Raw genomic sequence first — 20,229 nt, 5'->3', positions numbered from 1 at the left:
GCAAATTATGTTATCATTCTAAAATCATGTTAACTAGTATAATGTTTACATCTTGTGAGTATACTTTTGAAACAGTGAGTATTTTAGGATCCACTATAAACCAATTCACTTCCAATGTAAGTGCCTTACTTTAATAGCTTGTTTCTTTTTTTCTTTTTTAAACAGTCTAGGGGTTCAAATATATATATATATATACATTATATATATATAATGATATATATATATATCATTAAAGATATATAAATCTATAAATAAAGATATATATATATATGTGTGTATATATATATAATGTCACAAATGCTGTTGATTTAGCATAACTTCTTTTCAACCCAGAATATTCCTTGCACCTGTTCCTAAATGTGTTTATCGATGTCTCATTTCATTCTTCCTTTTAGGCCATTTAGGGCAGTTAATCCTTGTAAGTCAAATATTGTTGCTCAAATGACAGCATAAACCATGCTGGGTTAAAACATCAGTTCCCGAACATATGAAGACTTGACTGAAGAATAGCATGTTTGCTAAAGCACCTGGCACCCTCACAGCTCTTGAAAAATTTGACGATAATGCAACACATTCCAAAATCTGAAAAGTACAAAACTGCTCCTCACAAGACGAAAGGTTTTTCTGTGTATGCGTGTGTGCATTTGCCAGCAGCCATAAGGTCAATTATGTTGCAGCAAATTAAAGGTGACTGACAGCTGGCTAGCATGGCAGACAAATTTGTGGAATTCGGGCAGTCTGTGTGGAGAGCCCAGCCTGAATGTTAAACACTTTTTCCACAGAGCTCAAAGGAACAGTTCTACCTATTAGCAATTCAAACGCAGACACATTCTTTTACCTCTTGTTTTTATGCCATACAGAAATAGTTTGAAAGTCGTACTGTACTAATTATTTTATACTGAAGGAAGATAGATAGGTCAAGTTCAATATTTGATTGTGAGTAACTATCAAAGCACACATGAAAGTGACTAACCACTACTATTGTGTGCGTACATGACAACAGCGAGAGTATATGCATGAGTATGTGCATATGTTTGAGGTTACAAGAGACCTGTGGTCAACAGACTAAACATATTAATCCACACTCTGAAGAAAAGAGGTAGAGAATGTCCATTTACCATACACACTGTACTTGCAGTTCAGTGACTGCGGTCATGTGCTTTCGCCAACCCAGAGAGAGAGGAGAGACCTGTGGTTTTAACGCAGCCAGCTCACACCAGGGAGAGGGGGAGAGAGAAGGAAAGGGGAGTGGAGTGATGACAGCTCATGATGTTATGCATTGCAAATGCGAGTGGGGAAGTGACCGAGACCGTAGAATGAGGAAAGAGTCCAGAAATTACAATGCAGCGTATGTAAGGGCATGGCAAATAGGATGTACAGGACATGTGAAAACTCTGGAAATCTGCATGGTATGTGGAGGGCATTTTGGGGGCGCATTCGTCAGTGTGATGAAATTTATCAGAGCTGAATTTCTAAAGAAAAGGCTGCATGATCCAAATAGTGTGTATTCTGTTACCTAGAGTGACCTGCTCTCCTTGTGTGTCATTCCACATTCCCTCCATCTACAATGCACCTTTTCCCCCCATTATTTAGCTGCTTCCTTCCTTTTTCCATCACGCTCTCCCTCTATTGCTTTTTTCAGTCGTTCTTTTCACATTTCACTCGCTTTTACACCTTCTTCTCCCTCCACCGACTTCACTTTGCCACTGATTCCCCTTCCTCCCTGCTCTGCTAATCTATTCCAGAAGAAAGGCTACCATGGAGAACACATAACAAGTGCTCATACTTCACCACGGGCCAAGAAAGAAATAACACAGAGAGGGAAAAATGGGAGTGGGGTACAGACAGGCAGAAAAGGAGAGAAAGTGTTTATTCAAACTCAAAGCTGACTCCTTTGTTGTGGTAGGGAACTGTCTTATATTAGAAGTCTAAAACTCCCTTCAAAGTCTGGAATGATGGAAGATGAGCCAAAAAGAAGAGAGAGATCAAGACAGAGGGAGACAAAAAGAAGAAGGAGAAACTCCTATTTTGTCTGAAACTGGTAGAATTGGACATGTCGGGCTGAGAAATGAGCTTGGAAGGGGGGAGACCAACTCCATTGAGAGAATAGATAAACTATGCTCAGTTCTGGACTGTGCACACATTCATACCATTCAGCCAGTGCTCTGACTGAGCCTTTGATTTCTAATATTGATATTCATAAAATCCCTTTGGTATCTGAGAAATCACGGAACACATTGAAGTTCAGAGAACACATTGAGAGTGCTGAGAGAATGTGCATTTGATATCTATCACATGAAGTAATTTTTTTTTCTGCATATCTGCACTTCATCTTAATATTCTATCGGGTGGAGGGCCTGGCCTGCCCAGACACTGAAAGACAGAATGCAGACAAAATGCCAGTACAAAAGGTTATCCAATTACAGCTGTGCGTTTGTAAGAACTGAATGTGGGCAGCTAAAAGGACAAAAAACATGATCCATTCAATCATGCATTGCTACTTTACTTGGTCTAATATAGCTTTTCACATGCCCGGGTGTTTCTTCGAATATCATATAGAATATCATTATGACCTGCTAATTGATCAATGCTCTCTGAAATATTAAACCATTCTACTGATCAGCAAAACAAATGTTTGTTGTCTTTGGAACATTCTGGTGAGTTATGAGTTCTGTTCTTTGGAAATGTGACATGGCCCATTTAGTATGTTCAAAACCACCAAAACAGGCCATATCCTGTTTAGCTACCCACTAATTTACATCTCTCTCTCTCTCCTCTCTCTCTCTCTCTCTCTCTCTCTCTCTCTCTCTCTCTCTCTCTCACTTGCACACATCTATTGCTCCTCCTGGATGGGGCACAGGGGCGCTGGGGCGAGAAAGGGGGGTGCAGGAGTATGCAGCACTGGCGCTTCTTGGCTGACCTGAGTGTCTGCGGTTCTGTCGTGGTCAGAGAAGGGGGAAACGGGCAGTGTTTCTGAAATCCCTGTGAAATGTTCATTTTGGAATGACTAGTTGCTTACATACCTCTCTCACACCCTCTCTTCCATTTTGAAATGTTCCAATATGACCTAATATCACTCACTGTCCCATTCGGGTTTGAAAAATTCTGCATCTTTAAAGGAATAGTTCACCCAAACATGAACATTCTCTCATCATTTACACACCCTCATGTCATCCCAGATGTGTGTGACTTTCTTTGTTCTTCAGAACACAAATTATGATGTCGGTCCATACAATGCAAGTGAATGGTGGTCAGAAATTTGAACCTCTGAAAAGCACATAAAGGCAGCACAAAAGTAATCCATACGACACCAGTGGTTAAATTAATGTTTTCAGAAGCAGAATGATAGGTGTGGGTGAGAAAAAGATCAATATTTAGGTCCCTTTTTACATTAAAATCTTCACCTTTGACCAGCCCCAACCAGTAGGTGGCGATATGCAACAAGAACGCAATTCGCCAAAAGCAAAAGTAGAAGAATGTGAAAGTGGAGATTTATAGTAAAGGGGAAAGGGCAACATAGATGTGGTGCTAGTTAATCATGCCTATTAAAAACATTGAAAATAGTGTAATCTTAAAAAATAAAGGCTATTAAAAAAAATAAGAACAAAGCAAACGATAGTAGTTAATCATAATCCATTAAAAACATTGAAAACAGCTGTGTATTCCTTATAAAATTATATTTATGTATATAGTGGCGATTGTAAAAATAAAATCTTCCCCAGAATATTGAAAAATGAATGAATCTGAGAGTTTGTATTATAATAGAAATACATTTAACTAAAATTGTTAATACATTTGGCGACATTTGTTCTATCATTCCTTATTCCAAAACGATTTAACAAAAGCACAATCACAAAAAAGGTGTTCAATCGTCTTCGCTCCACCTTGGTAATGATAACTGAGCTGGAAACATCATCCCGTCCTCATCCCTGCCCCTGCGCGCACCCCGCCCATCTCCGTTCCACTTCAGCAGCGCTTCCTTCTCATTCAGTAAACGCACTGTCCTGTGGCGAGAGAGGGGTCCTTTCCACCCCGCTGCCAGACAAAAGAAGACTGGAAAAGGATCAAATCTTATAAGCACCTCTGAAAGGACAGACGGAACCCTGGATTGCAATGCATTAGTTTTATTTGGAAGTCTAAATTGCGCTTTTATATGCTTATTTATAGGACGTTTCAAGAACAAGGGACACTGGACGTCTTCTTTTAATAGCCATTGTCAGTGTGTCATGTGGAGAACGGGGTCACACTGGAGGGCGATGACCTGTTTTTCACCTGTCGTTCTTTTCCGGATGGACCCGTGTACATCTGAACAGATTTGCTTGCGAGAAGACTCTCTCTAAACAATCCTCCTATTGCGCGCTCAGATGCTCACCTGGGTGCAATTTTTGAAACGATCGCCCGAATCCGGCGCAAAGAGCTCACTGTCCTGGGTGATAGTAGCGCTGGAGCGATGCAATCCATCCTGTCCTCGGCTGTCCTGCTGTAAGTTTAACTTGATGTAAGATCATTCATTCTGTATGAGGTGTGAAGGCTTCTTGAATTGCGTCTCCTTCTACCGATGATGACAGACATGCATGTTTCCACCTTTATGTCCACCCTGGACATTTGTTGTGTTTCCCATCTCTGGGTCAGACTTATAGCCAGAGCAGATGCTGTGTTCTCACAATAACACATCCCACCCAGTCAGTCTGTCTGTGTGTGTTTAAATGGGACCCTCCTCTGATAACAGCAACATGCAAAGTAATGATGAGACTTTCAATGTTTGAATAGTTATCCTTCATATTGCTGTTTCCAGAAGCTTGGTTAGATTTTGCCTCAATGCTGTATAGAGTTATTGTACAGAAAATAAAAAACTAGACTGACATGTTAATTTTACTGAACGCAAATGCCAAACAATCACATATGTTTCTTTTCTGTTTCTCCCTGGCCAGATGCTTCCAGGCCGTTTTACTACTATACAGCCCATTACAGGTGTTTACAGTCTGCACATATGTTACCATTAATTCATCAATAAATAGCTTAATAATCAATAAGAGTTCTTGGTGTCTGACTGACTCCTATTTGTGCATTTGTACAGGTATTAGCAGTGGAAAATGTTAACTTTGGAGTTCACGTGGAGAATCAGACTGGGGTTCGGGATGGTCTGAGCCGGAAGCAACACAGAGTTTACCAACTATACAGCCGGACCAGCGGAAAACATGTCCAGGTCCTTGGCAAGAAAATCACTGCCATGGGAGAGGATGGAGACAAATATGGTAAGGATATGTTTGAATGTGTACCTACAAATTAATGCCACGGAAGACTGAGGTTAACTTTAAGTTGAATTACTGCCTGATTAACTAATTATAAGATAACTGAACAATAGCAATACAATAATAAAGAGAGTATGTCTGACAATCCATATGAAGGATCAGCTGTGCCTTAAAGGGATAATTCACCCAAAAATGAAAAATCTCTCATCATTTACTCACCCTCATGCCATCCCAGATGTGTATCACTTTCTTTTTTCTGCAAAACACAAAGATTTGTAAAATTATATTTCAGCTCTGTAGGTCCATACAATGCAAGTGAATGGTGTCCAGAACTCTGAAGGTCCAAATATCACATAAAGGCAGCATAAACGTAATCCACATGATTCCAGTGGTTAAATCCATGTCTTCAGAAGTGATCTGAGAGGTGTTGGTGAGAAACAGATCAATATTTATGTCCTTTTTTACTACAAATCTGCTGTTGTTACCATCCCGACCAGTAGGTGGCGATATGCACAAAGAATGTGAATCGCCAAAAAAACAAAAGAAGAAGAATGTGGAAGTGAAAATGGAGATTTATTGTACAAAAGGATTTAAAGGGTTCATGAAATGCCTTTTTATTATTTCAATATGTTCCTTAAGGTTCACTTATAATGTTAGTAAAAAATTTGCATATTTGTAAAACATGATAATTTTCATTTTGGTGCTGCATCTCTTTTAAGACTTGACAGTAAACATGTTATGATTGGCTCTCTGCTCTTGACTGACCAGCTCTCTCTTTGCCATCTCACTGCTCACGGTTACTGGGTGGGGCTATGGAGGTGATAAGGTTAAGTAGGCGTTGAAGTGTTGTTGTGGAGGTAATCAGATGCAAATGTCTACTGTGTTACATCAAAATATGAAGGAAGTTTTGGCAGCTTGGTTTCACCAAATACACTTTTTGCAGTGATGAGAAAGTTTTAAGTTCTGAAACTTACGTTTATGTTTTTATCTGCTAGCTTCTTCTGTTTTTATAGTACAATGAACTCTTACATGTGAAAAGATCAAGGAAACTGTGACTCCTCATGTCATGATCCCTTTAAATATTGATTTATTTCTCACACACACCTATTAGTTCACCCCTAAAGACGTGGATTTAACCACTAGAGTGATTTTGGAGCTTCAAAGTTCTGGTTAATAATCACTTGCATTTTATGGCATACAGAGCTGAGATATTTTTCAAAAAAGTTTGTGTTTGTGAATAATTAATGTCATACACATCTGTGATGGCCTGATGGTGAGTAAATTATGAGAGACTTTTCATTTTTGGGTGAACTATCCCTTTAATGTTACTTAGGATGAATCGCTTGTGTAGTAGCTTTCTCGATTTGTAATTTATTTGGAATAAAACTGTTAAATTAATACAGGTACATTTAGATTAGACAATGAGCAAACAAAAGAGAAAGATAGCTCTGTTTAATTTTAATAACAGTGTATTGTTTCCTTTTGTAAAATATTGAAGGACTGTTGCATATTGAGTTTCCAACCGTAGTTGCCTCGGACAGCTTTATTCTGCAGTATTGATTCATGTGCAGCCTGTTTATATTTCTGTCTCTCTGTGTGTGTGTTTCTTCACAAGCCCAGCTTGTGGTGGAGGCAGACACCTTTGGGAGTCAAGTGAGAATACGAGGAAAAGAGTCAAACTACTACCTGTGCATGAATCGTAAGGGAAAGCTTGTGGGAAAGGTGAGTTACTGCACTCTAAAGTGGTGTTATCACTGACAGTTGTTTGCAGTGCTAAATCAACCAGAAATCTACCATTTTCAATGAGAGTTGCTGATTCAAGGAGACATAAGCAGAAATGACAGTTGCTGATGTGATAAAGCTTAGCAGAGTTTAATATTAGGGCAAAGCAGTGAGCTTATGTGCTAGCTACTGATAAAATTGCATTTTAGTCTAAACTGCTTCTTGAAAACAACAGCACAGCAACTTGGTGCCTTTCATGATTAAAGAGCTGTCAGTGTGAATGTCTCATAATTGTGAGCACCATGCTTTTTAGCATATGCATCTATGTTGAGCTGTTGTTGAAACAGTATCTCTCAACAGTTGGGAAATAATGAGCTTATTTTTAAATGATTCCAGTGGGATCAAAGCTCAATGGGATACCAGGCGCGGTGCAAGCTTGTGGTATTGTGACTGCTATCTGGTCCTTGAATAACGTGCGAGTAAGGGCAGCCAGTGGAATTTCTGGTGCCCCCTAGGGAGTTGGTGCCCTATGCAGACTGTGTTAAATGCATATAGGGAGTGGCGGTTTCTGAAGACAATTATACATAATAAATGTACTTCATTTATATGAAAATACAGTGGGGTTAATAAGTCCACTTTGAAAATGTGTGCCTGATTGAATTAAGCACCTTAAGTGCAATTTTTCCTTAAAATTAACCTAACGTTTCCTTTAAACATAAGGTTGTTGTAGATAATAGCCCATAAGTTTTACTTATATTTCTATAAGTGAAATGTCATAATCCCTTACACTTTCCCCTTATGTATGTGTGTATAGATATATATATATATATATATATATATATATATATATATATATATATATATATATATATATATATTTTTTTTTTTTTCTTTTTTTACTTAAGTACACCCGTAAATACTGTTTTGTGTTCCATAAATATCCTTTATTGCCATTTTCCTAAGTATACTTTAAAGGAATATTTCACCCAAACATGAACATTCTCACGTCATTTACTCACCCACATGCTATCCCAGATGTGTATGTCTTTCTTTCTTCTGCTGAAAAAAAACTACAATTTTTAGATATACACTCACCTAAAGGATTATTAGGAACACCTGTTCAATTTCTCATTAATGCAATTATCTAATCAACCAATCACATGGCAGTTGCTTCAATGCATTTAGGGGTGTGGTCCTGGTCAAGACAATCTCCTGAACTCCAAACTGAATGTCAGAATGGGAAAGAAAGGTGATTTAAGCCATTTTGAGCGTGGCATGGTTGTTGGTGCCAGACGGGCCTGTCTGAGTATTTCACAATCTGCTCAGTTACTGGGATTTTCACGCACAACCATTTCTAGGGTTTACAAAGAATGGTGTGAAAAGGAAAAACATCCAGTATGCGGCAGTCCTGTGGGCGAAAATGCCTTGTTGATGCTAGAGGTCAGAGGAGAATGGGCCGACTGATTCAAGCTGATAGAAGAGCAACTTTGCCTGAAATAATCACTCGTTACAACCGAGGTATGCAGCAAAGCATTTGTGAAGCCACAACACGCACAACCTTGAGGCGGATGGGCTACAACAGCAGAAGACCCCACCGGGTACCACTCATCTCCACTACAAATAGGAAAAAGAGGCTACAATTTGCAAGAGCTCACCAAAATTGGACAGTTGAAGACTGGAAAAATGTTGCCTGGTCTGATGAGTCTCGATTTCTGTTGAGACATTCAGATGGTAGAGTCAGAATTTGGCATAAACAGAAAGAGAAAATGGATCCATCCTCTGATGGCTACTTCCAGCAGGATAATGCACCATGTCACAAAGCTCGAATCATTTCAAACTGGTTTCTTGAACATGACAATGAGTTCACTTTACTAAAATGGCCCCCACAGTCACCAGATCTCAACCCAAAAAGCATCTTTGGGATGTGGTGGAACGGGAGCTTCGTGCCCTGGATGTGCATCCCACAAATCTCCATCAACTGCAAGATGCTATCCTATCAATATGGGCCAACATTTCTAAAGAATGCTTTCAGCACATTGTTGAATCAATGCCACGTAGAATTAAGGCAGTTCTGAATGCGAAAGGGGGTCAAACACAGTATTAGTATGGTGTTCCTAATAATCCTATAGGTGAGTGTATATCTCAGCTCTGTAGGTCCTCACAATGAAAATGTATAGTTACCAACATTTTGAAGCTCCAAAATAATCACAGAGGCAGCATAAAAGTAATTCATAACTCTCCAGTGGTTAAATCAATGTCTTCACAAGCAATATGATAGGTGTGGGTGAGAAACAGATAAATATTTAAGTCCTTTTTTAACTATAAATCTCCACTTTCACTTTCACATTCTTTTGTTTTTGGTGATTTGAATTAGTTGTGAATATCGCCATGTACTGAGCAGGGAGGAGAATTTATAGTAAAAAAAAAAATTACTAAAATATTGATCTGTTCTCACCCACACCTATCATATTGCTTCTGAAGACATGGATTTATCAGCTGGAGAGTTATGGATTACTTTTATGCTTTCTCTATGTGCATTTTGGAGCTTAAAAAGTTGGTACCCATTCACTTGCATTGTGAGCACATACAGAGCTGAAATATTCTTATAGAAATCTTTGTTTGCATTCAGCAGAAGAAAGAATGTCATACACATCTGGTTTGCATGAGAGTGAGAAAATGACAATTTTGGGTGAACTATCTCTTTAAGGTTCAAAAATTCACCTTAAGTGTTGGCAAAGAAAAAGAAATGGCTGCGTTTATAGAAGTACATGAATAGGACAGTGTGCCAAGGCAAATTTTTCGTGATAGGGAGAATCTTTTGGATTATCTTAGCATTGAAAATGTATCACAGAAGTATAGATTTGACCATCGCACATTAGGGGAAATCGCTAACAAGCTATAGGGCGATCTTGACCATGTTACGCAGCGCTACCACTCACTACAAGTAGAGTTACAACTGCTGATTGCACTGCCTTTTTTGGCAACCGGAATTTCTAATCAGTAATGGGAGACATCATTAGTTATTTGTGAGCAGAGTTGTCAACAGGGTTGCATTCAAAATATAATTAAAACCTGTAAATAAAACAAATAAACATTATGAGGGACAACGAATAAGAAACATTTAAGATTTTGCACCATTTCTATGCCACTAGATACAAGTGCCTGGGTCCGTTGTAGTAACTCAAATAAGCCAAATTTATGACATTAACCCTGTGAACTACTTTACATTTACATTTATGCATTTGGCAGACGCTTTTATCCAAAGCGACTTACAGTGCACTTATTACAGGGACAATCACCCTGGAGCAACCTGGAGTTAAGTGCCTTGCTCAAGGACACAATGGTGGTGGCCGCGGGGTTCGAACCAGTGACCTTCTGATTAACAGTTATGTGCTGAAGCCCACTACGCCACCACCATTCCCACTTTGTACAAAAGATCATATTTCCTTGCTTCCATTGAAGCAAACAAGATGCTCTTTAGAATATTGTCAAATCATGCTGGGTTAAGATGGATCATCAGGCTTTGCACAAACTTGTGGAGTCCATGCTAGCTCAAGTGCATGTTGTCATTGTAGCTAAAGGGAGTCAAACCAAATTCTAAGAAATTCCTGTGAATTCAGTTCAGTACATTCTGTTATAAAATTTTTATTTAATATATACAGTATATATACACATGGATATCAGACTTTTGAACCTCACTGTATGTACATGTTTTTTCCATTTTCAGAAAGCCAGCAGTGTAAATGGAGGCTGTGTTTTTGTTGAGATAATGCTTGAGAATAACTACACCGCTTGGATGTCAGCACGCTACTTGGGCTGGTATGTAGGCTTCACCAAAAGAGGCGGACCGCGCAAGGGCCCCAACACGTTACCCAACCAGCGAGATGTGCATTTCATGAAACGCTTCCCTCCAGGGGAGCAGCCAGATCTCCAGCCCTGCAGCTTTACCACAGTCAGCAAGAGGAGGAAAAGAGTCCAACAGACCTCCACGTCTCCACAACCACTCCCATAATACAACATATGACACTGCATTTTAACACGCACTGATGGGAGAATGACACTTGGAGCTTGTTTGCAAAGACCATTTCATTAAAAGGACAGAGAAACAGACACAATATCCTTTAAAATGTGATTAGGTTAGACGTAGGATCGACCTCCCAGTAGAAGTCACAGTCACAGTCAAAGGATGAGGTTGCTTAAACACTGTGTAATCATGCAAACATAACCAAAGACTCCTGGGCAAGTGTCCAGTTACTAAACCCTGACAAGTATGGGACCAAGCACTTCAGGCCATAGAATTCCTCTCTAATGTCCAGTGCCACAGATCCACCATTAAAATGAGTGACTGAGAAATTAAGTCAAGTGCTCTTCTTATGTGAACTTCAACATGGATGCAATCCATACGCAGCAAAGGATGGAAGACTGGCAAGTTCAAATTCAATACACATCAACTAAGACCTCTGGACTTGAATGTTCACAACAAAAATGGTGATTTAAGGGAAAGTTCACCCCAAAATTGTAATTATCTTATCATTTACTCACCCTCATGCCATCCCAGATGTGTATGACTCTTTTTTTGTAGAACACAAACAAAGATTAAGATATCTCAGCTCTGTAGGTCCATACAACGCAAATTAATGGTGGACAGACCATTGTAGTTCCAAAAACCACATAAAGTAATCATAAAAATACTCCATATGACACCAGCATTCAAATCCATATCTGAAGGAGCAATATCTAAATCTCCAATTTAACTAAACAGGCACCACATGTGACTTTCAGATGAAAAAGTGAAAGTGGAGATTTAGAGTAAAAAAAGGACTTAAATGTTGATGTTTGTCACCCACACCTATACTATTACTTATGAAGATATGGATTAAAATGTTTTTATATGTTTAAGATATGTATTACTTCTGTTTCATTTATGTGAGTTTTGATCACCATTCACTTGCATTATATGGACCAACGGAGCAGAGATATTCTTCTAAAACTCTTTGTTTTTGTTCTACTAAAGAAAGAATGTCATACACATCTGGTATGACATGAGTGTGAGTAAATGATAAGAGAATTTTAATTTTTAGGTTAACTATCCCTTTAAAAGGACCTGCTACTTTAAGGGATAGTTCACCCAAAAATGAAAATTGTCAACATTTAAATGTTCGGCAAGCCACTCTTACCATTCACTTCCTTTACAAACTTTTGCTGTAAAATGTAAGTGAATGGTGTGGAGCAAAATGAGGGTGAGTAAATGATGACAGAATTTTTTCTTCTTCGGTGAACTGTTCCTTTATTATAGGCATTGGGCCTAAGAGAACCATGAGATTATATCAAAGAACCAGAATGTATTTGTGAAGAGACTCGTAGTGGACATTACTCATGTCAGAGAGTTTACTGACGTCGCGGCTCATGATTGGTCACTTGCCTAGTCAGTCGATTTTAATTCTTTTTCGCAGGATAACAGTGGAAAAAAACTGTAGACTTGCCAATGAGCCCGGATCGGTATGGAATGGCACATTTGGCTCAATGATAGAAAAGCACCTTATGTGTTGGCCTGTAAAGTATCTACGCCCATAGAATTCCGCAGAAAGCTCAGCAGATTCTGAGAATTCAAACTCCTGTCATTCACAAAGTTGTACACATCCATTGAAATTCAATATTTTGGCTAATTTGGTTCTAGTGCTTTCACTATCAAATTAGTATGGAAGCCCATTTCTGCCATATGGGGGAAAAAAATGTGCTTTGATATCATATTTATGAGATAAAGGTCATAATTATAAGATTCAAAGTTATAATCCTTAGATAAAAAGTCATAATTATGAGAAACTAATTCATATTTAAGTGATAAAAAGTCAATTATTAGATTCAAAATCTAACTTATGGCAAAAAAGGCATAATTATGAGATAAGGTCGAAATTATGAGATGGTAAAACAAAATTATGGAATTATAAATTGTATTCATGACAGTCAAATATTTCACAAATATTCAAGGAAGTAAAAATTGTGAGAATGTCTTAATTATGAGATGAAGTCATAATTATGAGATACTCATATTTATTTGGTAATATCTCAGAGTTATTACTTATCAAATAATTTGTTTTTTTAATGTGACGGGAATGGTCTTCCATAATAATAGAAGCGTATAAAATGTAAAAAAAAAGAAAGATGGAAAAAATAATAATATTTAAAATCTGATCTGCACTGACATTTGGGGCAATTTGATAAGGAAAGCTGGGAAAAGCATATCCAGCAATGGTCACTGCATGGATTTATTTCCACTCTAGATAGTTACACATGTACCAGAGTTATTACAACTGACCCAGGCGCTTCCAGCCCAGCAAGTAATGCATTGCAAAATGTTGCTTTTTGATTATAACTGTGTCCCAAACTGCCTAAAATCTTGAGAGATGAAATATTTTGATACTATTCATGTTATTAAAATATTTATTTTGTGGATGTATCCATTTCTTTTTTACTGTTCCATGGCACCATCACTCATTCCTTTGAAGGGCGAGATATCTTCTAATAATTATATTTCCCAGCCTTGTTTTATTGCCGCCTATTGGACCCAGAAGGAATGAACTATATGAGATCTTTATCCTCCACACCATTCTTGTATAAACAAAAAATGCAAACCATCTAATATACAGTATAACGTTTATATTTTAGAACTAATCATTGATCATTAACAGCTAGTTAAAGGGACAGTTTACCCCAAAACTCACTTTTTTCTTTCCATACAATGAAAGTGAATGGTGACTAATGCTTACATTCTGCATTACACCTTTTGAGTTTCACAGAAGACATGGGAGTTCAGAACAACATGAAAGTGAGTAAATGATGACATCATTTAAATGTTTTGTATGCACTATTCACATTAACCAAATAGGCTGATCATTCTATACTGTACACTGATGATCTACTCCCACGTTTCCGATATTCATTCATATCAAGAGACATCAATGTTAAAGCAATAAGTAAATGTGTGAGTGCAGAGTCTTCTGCTGCATTCTTGATCCTCCTGTCTTTATAACATCTCATTCACTCTCACACATACTCCCTTGTATCACGAGTCGACACTGCCTGGTGTTAGCCTGCAATCATTCATACTAATGCTGGACTTTGTTGGAATTCCATTCTGCATTTCACACAGAACTGAATTCAGCCCTGTGATTAAAAGAATAACTCAAAAAGTAAAATTTGCTCATTTACTCAACCTCATGCAATCCCAGTTGTGTATGACATTCTTCAGCAGAAAACACATTTTTAGAAAAATATCTCCACTCTCTAGGACCATGCAATGCAAGTGAATGGTGATCAGAACTTTGCAGCTCCAAAAAAAAAAAAAATTGTTTTTTAAAAAAAATCAAAGGAAACAAAAGTACATCTATTATATTGTAAATGAAGATGTGGATTTAAACAACTCTGGAGTCTTTTGGATTATTTCTGTTAACTTGGTGTGATTTTTGGAGCTACAAAAGATCTGATCACATTCACTTGCATTGTATGAACCTACGGAGATATTCTTCTAGAAAGCTTTGTTTGTGTGCTGCTGAAGAAAAAAAGTAATATACATCGGAGGTGGCATGAGGGTGAGTAAACGATGAGAGAACTTCCATTTTTGGGTAAACTATCCCTTTAAGGAAACTATTAAATGTTCATATTTTATCATTGAAGACTAAAAAATTGCTCTACATTTCTACATATTTTGAATTGCTACAGCCATCCGGTAAAGTGTTGAAATTATTTTCCAAATTGGGCTCATATTGTGCCTGTTGCTATGGTGCCGATCAAAAGAAAAGGAGAAGTGAAATAAGACTTCACCATTGGATGAAAAATAGTGCTGCCAATTTCCACATTTTCTGAGCAGGAGGTAAACTTAAATATTTGAACAGCAGCCCTGAGCTTTCGCAGTGGTGCTTGCAGAAGGGTTTGGCAGCCATTGTGGCAGGTTAATGAAATCTGGGCCTGTTGGAAAGCCTGTCTCTCTCTCTCACTCTCAAAAGGGACAAATCATGCATAAAAAACACACACACACACACGCACACGCACACGCACACACGCGTTGTGTTTCCATGTTTTATGGGGACTTTCCATAGACATAATGGTTTTTATACTGTACAAACTTTATATTCTATCCCCTAAACCTAACCCTACCCCTAAACCTAACCCTCACAGAAAACTTTCTGCATTTTTACATTTTCAAAAAACATAATTTAGTATGATTTATAAGCTGTTTTCCTCATGGGGACCGACAAAATGTCCCCACAAAGTGATAAATACACGCTCACACACACACACACACACACACACACACACTAAAACATGATGTGCTTGTGCAAGCTTCTTAACACTCCTTCACAGTCAAGTACTTTATTCTTATTAATAATGCATTTTTTTTCTTTAAAAAATCTTTTCAATATACAACACCATTTTAGACAAGACAATTCTGTTTACAACTAAATTCAGATCAGTTATGGGTCATTCAGAACCTAGACAAGCAGACAGTGAATGGGGAACGAGACGGAGAGAAGGACAGCGCTAAAATGGAGAAATGGCAGGACACATCAGGAGATAAGTCAAAACTACAATTATTCATACGATTTTACGAGAAAAGCAAAAGAGAAGTCAATTTCCCAACTTAAAAAAGGAAAAGCATAAAAAAAACAACATAAGACAGAAACCGAGGTTTGACCAGCACACATTATGTCCCATCTCTCACTCAATCATGCAGAACAGTCCTGAGGGAAGGAAAGCACTTGGGTCTTCTTAGACCTTGCCTTCTCCCTTTAGTTTTTCTTTTCTTATTTACGTTAATAAAAATAAACAAACAAAAAGACAGATACAGAGTTCATGGGCCCAGGGGGCGGAGCCGGGGCAGCCGTCACTCTGTACGAGGGGGCGGGGCTCCACACCCACACATTCTCTGCTTCATGGCATCACTCTCCATCTTTTCTCCACCTCCTCCTCCGCAGAGAGGGAGAAAGACAACCCATTCTGTTTGTGTGTTGGGGATGGCCCTCGGAAGGATAGAAGAGGGGGAGAAATCAAAAAGACAGATGAGAGAGGAGGGTGATGGGGAGGGGTAGTGGTGGCGTTCCTCGACCTTTGATCCTGGCACACTTCCACAGAGACTGGGTCAGCCGAACAGTCCCCAAACACACTCACACACACTCCGCACGCCACCAGAGCTTCCCTGCCAAGAGATCACATGCATGCAACTTAAGAGTTTGCACAACTGTTTTACTGTTATATTACAATTGCTTAACGTGCTTTTTAAATGCACCGAGTTGAGCGTGTTACCTGCTATCTGGATATGTAAGTGTACGTGCGGGACGGTGATCGTCCTTCTGTCTGTCCATTGGTTGACACATTCAGGAAATCCCAGATAAGGATAGTGTCATCATGGGAACTGCTTATGATCTGGAACTCGTCAAACTGGAGCCGGAACACTCGGCCAGAATGTTCCTACATGCAGACACACATGAAAGGGCAGACTATTAGAGGCCGTTTTTCTTTTTTTCTAACAGGCATAATTAATAAAGTTAAAATTCATATGCACAATATTGCAATGATATATAGTATATCATATTAATACAGGCATAGTGATTGCATAAAAAGTTTAACAAAAAGAGCTCCAAGCCATTCACCAAACAAATCGGCTTCGAGATTAATCACAAACTTTGATTTGAATCCAAGTTATTTGAAAAAAAGACGAAGGTACAAGACTGTGTACGTAACATATTTAATGAGGGAATGAACTACAATCCCCTAAAGCATTGCAAATTATGTGAACATAATAAAAGCGATGAGGAAAAAATATAAAACTATTGATTTAAAGTTATTGATGAGTACAGAGTCGATATGTTAAAGAGTATTACACATAGTTTTGAGTGTAGGGAGAGAGTATTGGTTGCGTCACTCCCAGTGTATGGAAGTAGAAGGGTCGCTGATGGGCTCATTTGGCACGCTTGTTTGCCCAGATTATACAATTGGTGGATTGTTTCCTTCAGAATCGTGGGTAGTGTAGTGTAGATTTTCCACCAGGAATTTTACTATTAAACATGATTTTTTTTATTTTAATGAAGTTGAAATAACACTAACTGCTGGCTTCAACAGAATATCATCGATTAACAACCACAGAGCTCACAGCAGGTTTGTTTTAAAAGGTTTAAGTTACTGTTAAGTCAATTCCCTAATGGAACAAAATGAATTAGATTTTTGTTATCCCAGATGTGTATGACTTTCTTCATCAGAACGCATTGGAAGAAACTACTGTTAGCTCAGTAGATCCTTAAAATGCATGTGGATGCAGATCTGACTTGTGAAGCTCCAAAAAAACCTCATAAGTCTTTGATACGACTCCAGCGGTTAAATGAATGTCTTCTAAGCAGGGTTCGTACAGATGCTTCAAAGTTAAATTCAAAGACTTTCAAGGACTTTAAGCACATTTTTATTTGTTTTCAAGGACTATGCTCGAGATGTCATTAAAACAAATTCTTTAAATTGTTAATTTTTAATAAAAATATTTTATTTACTCAGTTCATTTATTTTTATAAAACACCACTTATTACAAGTACAACATGTCTCAATGTGCATCTTTAACTACATATTCTCAGTAACCATTCATGACAAAATTGATGTGTTATTGTAGTGAGCTCCCTTAAAACGCACTTTGCTTTCACATAAGTGAATAACTGTGTTCATAAACAGTAGACTCATGCGCATGTGCTCCATGTTTTCTAAACTCACACAACAGATGTGAGGAACAGACCCAAACTGCAAATGGGTCACTCAAAAAATGTTGACTTTCCAACATACAAAATATTGAAATTTCATAAATTTTATTTTCACAACGAAGCAAGTTAACATTAAATTAACACCAATAAGGGTTACTCGCCAAATTTTGAGGGTTCAAAAACACCACATTTTTATGTGTGAAAATATTAGTTAAAATGTGAAATAATAATGCTGGGAAAAATCAATATATGCACATCTGAATATATTTTTAAAGCATATATATATATATATATATATATATATATATATATATATATATATATATATATATATATATATATATATATATATATATATATATATATATATATATATATATATATATATATATATATATAAAATCATAACAATTTTGTTTAGCTTTTTAGCACATTATTCAGCCCTATTATTTGCACAACTGCTAGTATTAAAAGTACAAAATAAATACATAAATAACTTTAAATGTCATAGATGTAGTGTACCAGATGAAGGGGACAGATTTTTTTTTTCTTCAGGCAATTGATTTCAAATATATATTCTAAACAAAATTCAAAACAGAGTCAAGCCACTTCATATCATTAAAGGTTAGGTTATAGAATGATACCTTTTATTTTATTTTTTCGCTATTTGAAAACTATTTAATGACTAAAAAGTCAAGGAACATGTTTGTCAACATATTTTGATATCTTTAATATTGAAATGTTACACAAAGCTGTCTTTACACCAGGGGGTGCTAGACTGCTAAACAAAATTGAATTCTCCATTGATTTGCATTCAAATCTCAGAACGTTTTACATCACATATCATTTTTCACTCTGGAGAGTAATTTGTAAAACTGATAGTTGCAAGAATTTATACTTGTTAAATCCATCACAGAAGTATCTATAAAACATATATTTTCAAAATCCTCCAGTAACAACTGATTGTGATTGGCCCATTCTGAACTGCGCTGCCATAAGTAACAGGTGCCACATGACAGTGCAGTCTATGCGTTGCCAGCTTCAGCAGTGGTCTGTCATACTCTTAAGTCTTTCTATAATTCAAGCTCTTTAAGCACCTCTTGGTAAAAATGGCTATTTTCAAGGGTTTTCCAGGACTTAAATTTGAAAAAGCCAAATTCAAGTACTTCAAGCACACTGTACGAACCCTGTCTTTAGCGACACAATCTGTTTTGGTGCAAAACATTATCAATATTTAAGTACTTTTTAACGCAGTCTCATGTGACGTATTCCTGTTGGCATGTTACGGATATGATCTCATGTTCTTCTCTCGGTTAAGATACCCAGGATAAGCACAAAAAAGCAACATTGTAAGAAAAGAAACGGATACAAATGATGTACAGCTTTCCTCCTACTCAGTGGTAAACAGCGCTGCTCTTCCGGGTGTGTCGCACATGCCTCAATTCTTGCGTGTCTCCCATGCCAACGCAATTACGCCACACACATATAAAGCTGCTGACCAGATGCAATGATTTAGAATTAAAAAGCACTTGATATTTTTTTCCATACAAAAAGGGATAGTGTTGCTTTAGGACACATCCAAACTAACATCTTTTTCTCTAAGTTTTGGCCTTCAATCCACACCGAGATGACGTTTTTTTTGGTGTCAGGCGACAGAACACGAGAACAATAGTGTTTCAGACCGTACATGCAAAGACGTTTTTTCACATGCGCAGGGAGGAGATTAAAGCCTTTACAACATTTCAGTGTGGACAAGTAACTTATGGAAAATGCTTGAAAATGGCAGTGTGGACAGTGCGTTTCCAAAACAATGTCATTTTCCAATGTAGATTTTACAGCTGGAGTTGTTTGGAATGGATGTTTTTGCTGAATGTCTGTGATTTTTAAAAGTCAGATCACCATCCACTTACATTAAGGACCTACTGAGCCAAGATATTTTATTTTTCTTCAAATGTGTTCTGCTCAAGAAAGTCATGCATGCCTGGGATATCATGAGGGTGAGTAAATGATGATAATTTTTTGGTGAACTAACACTTTAAATAAGAAAGTGAATGGCAGTGGGTTGGGGGCATGTTTGTTTGGGAAGGATAGAACTCACCACTAGCGTACGCAGACACAGAGTGCTGGCTGGGGCTCGTGGATCAAGTGCAGCTTGCAGGTCCCATACTTTAATTTTACTGCACACACACACACACACACACACACACACACACACACACACAAATACAATGAAGACCCATTAGACAATACACACAAAAAAAAACAAAACAGAATATGACTGTCATAATCCAAAATACATCAGCTAAAATACCACTTTCTCTTCTGTTCTTTAGAGCTGCATTTCATGCATAATCTACAGATACTCTGATTCAATTTTGGGCTTTGTGGGTTTAAATGAGACTGCTCCCTTGGTTGTGAGGGTATTGTGCACCGCTCAAGTATCAGATTAATGACAAGAGCACAGGGAGTAGACAACTGCATCTCCACGATTAAAGATGTGAGAATAAAGGGATTATGCA

The 20,229-nt window shown here is 37.7% G+C and overlaps 2 protein-coding genes across 3 annotated transcripts in view; one reads left to right on the top strand and one right to left on the bottom strand.

Annotated features, from left to right (window-relative positions):
- Positions 1-4,007: 4,007 nt before the first annotated feature.
- Positions 4,008-13,725, top strand: LOC127635810 (fibroblast growth factor 18-like). Its single transcript, XM_052116042.1, has 5 exons — positions 4,008-4,482; positions 4,932-4,971; positions 5,078-5,255; positions 6,868-6,974; positions 10,702-13,725. Exons 1-5 carry the CDS (start codon positions 4,451-4,453, stop codon positions 10,984-10,986), a joined length of 642 nt encoding a protein of 213 aa, XP_051972002.1. The 5' UTR covers positions 4,008-4,450; the 3' UTR covers positions 10,987-13,725.
- Positions 13,726-15,318: 1,593 nt separating this feature from the next.
- LOC127636110 (F-box and WD repeat domain-containing 11-B) overlaps positions 15,319-20,229 on the bottom strand; it is a 33,480-nt gene continuing 28,569 nt past the window's right edge. For both annotated transcript variants that reach the window (XM_052116507.1, XM_052116508.1), the window contains exons 11-13: positions 19,809-19,887; positions 16,275-16,439; positions 15,319-16,167 (exon numbers count right to left, since the gene is read on the bottom strand). In XM_052116507.1, the coding sequence (XP_051972467.1) occupies positions 16,278-16,439; positions 19,809-19,887 (241 nt within the window). In that variant the 3' untranslated portion in view covers positions 15,319-16,167; positions 16,275-16,277. The remainder of the gene's footprint in view (positions 16,168-16,274; positions 16,440-19,808; positions 19,888-20,229) is intronic.

The sequence above is a fragment of the Xyrauchen texanus genome, chromosome 43 (assembly GCF_025860055.1).
Source record: "Xyrauchen texanus isolate HMW12.3.18 chromosome 43, RBS_HiC_50CHRs, whole genome shotgun sequence".
NCBI lineage: Eukaryota > Metazoa > Chordata > Actinopteri > Cypriniformes > Catostomidae > Xyrauchen > Xyrauchen texanus.
Note: the sequence above shows the minus strand (reverse complement) of the source record. Positions and strands in the feature narration are given on the sequence as shown.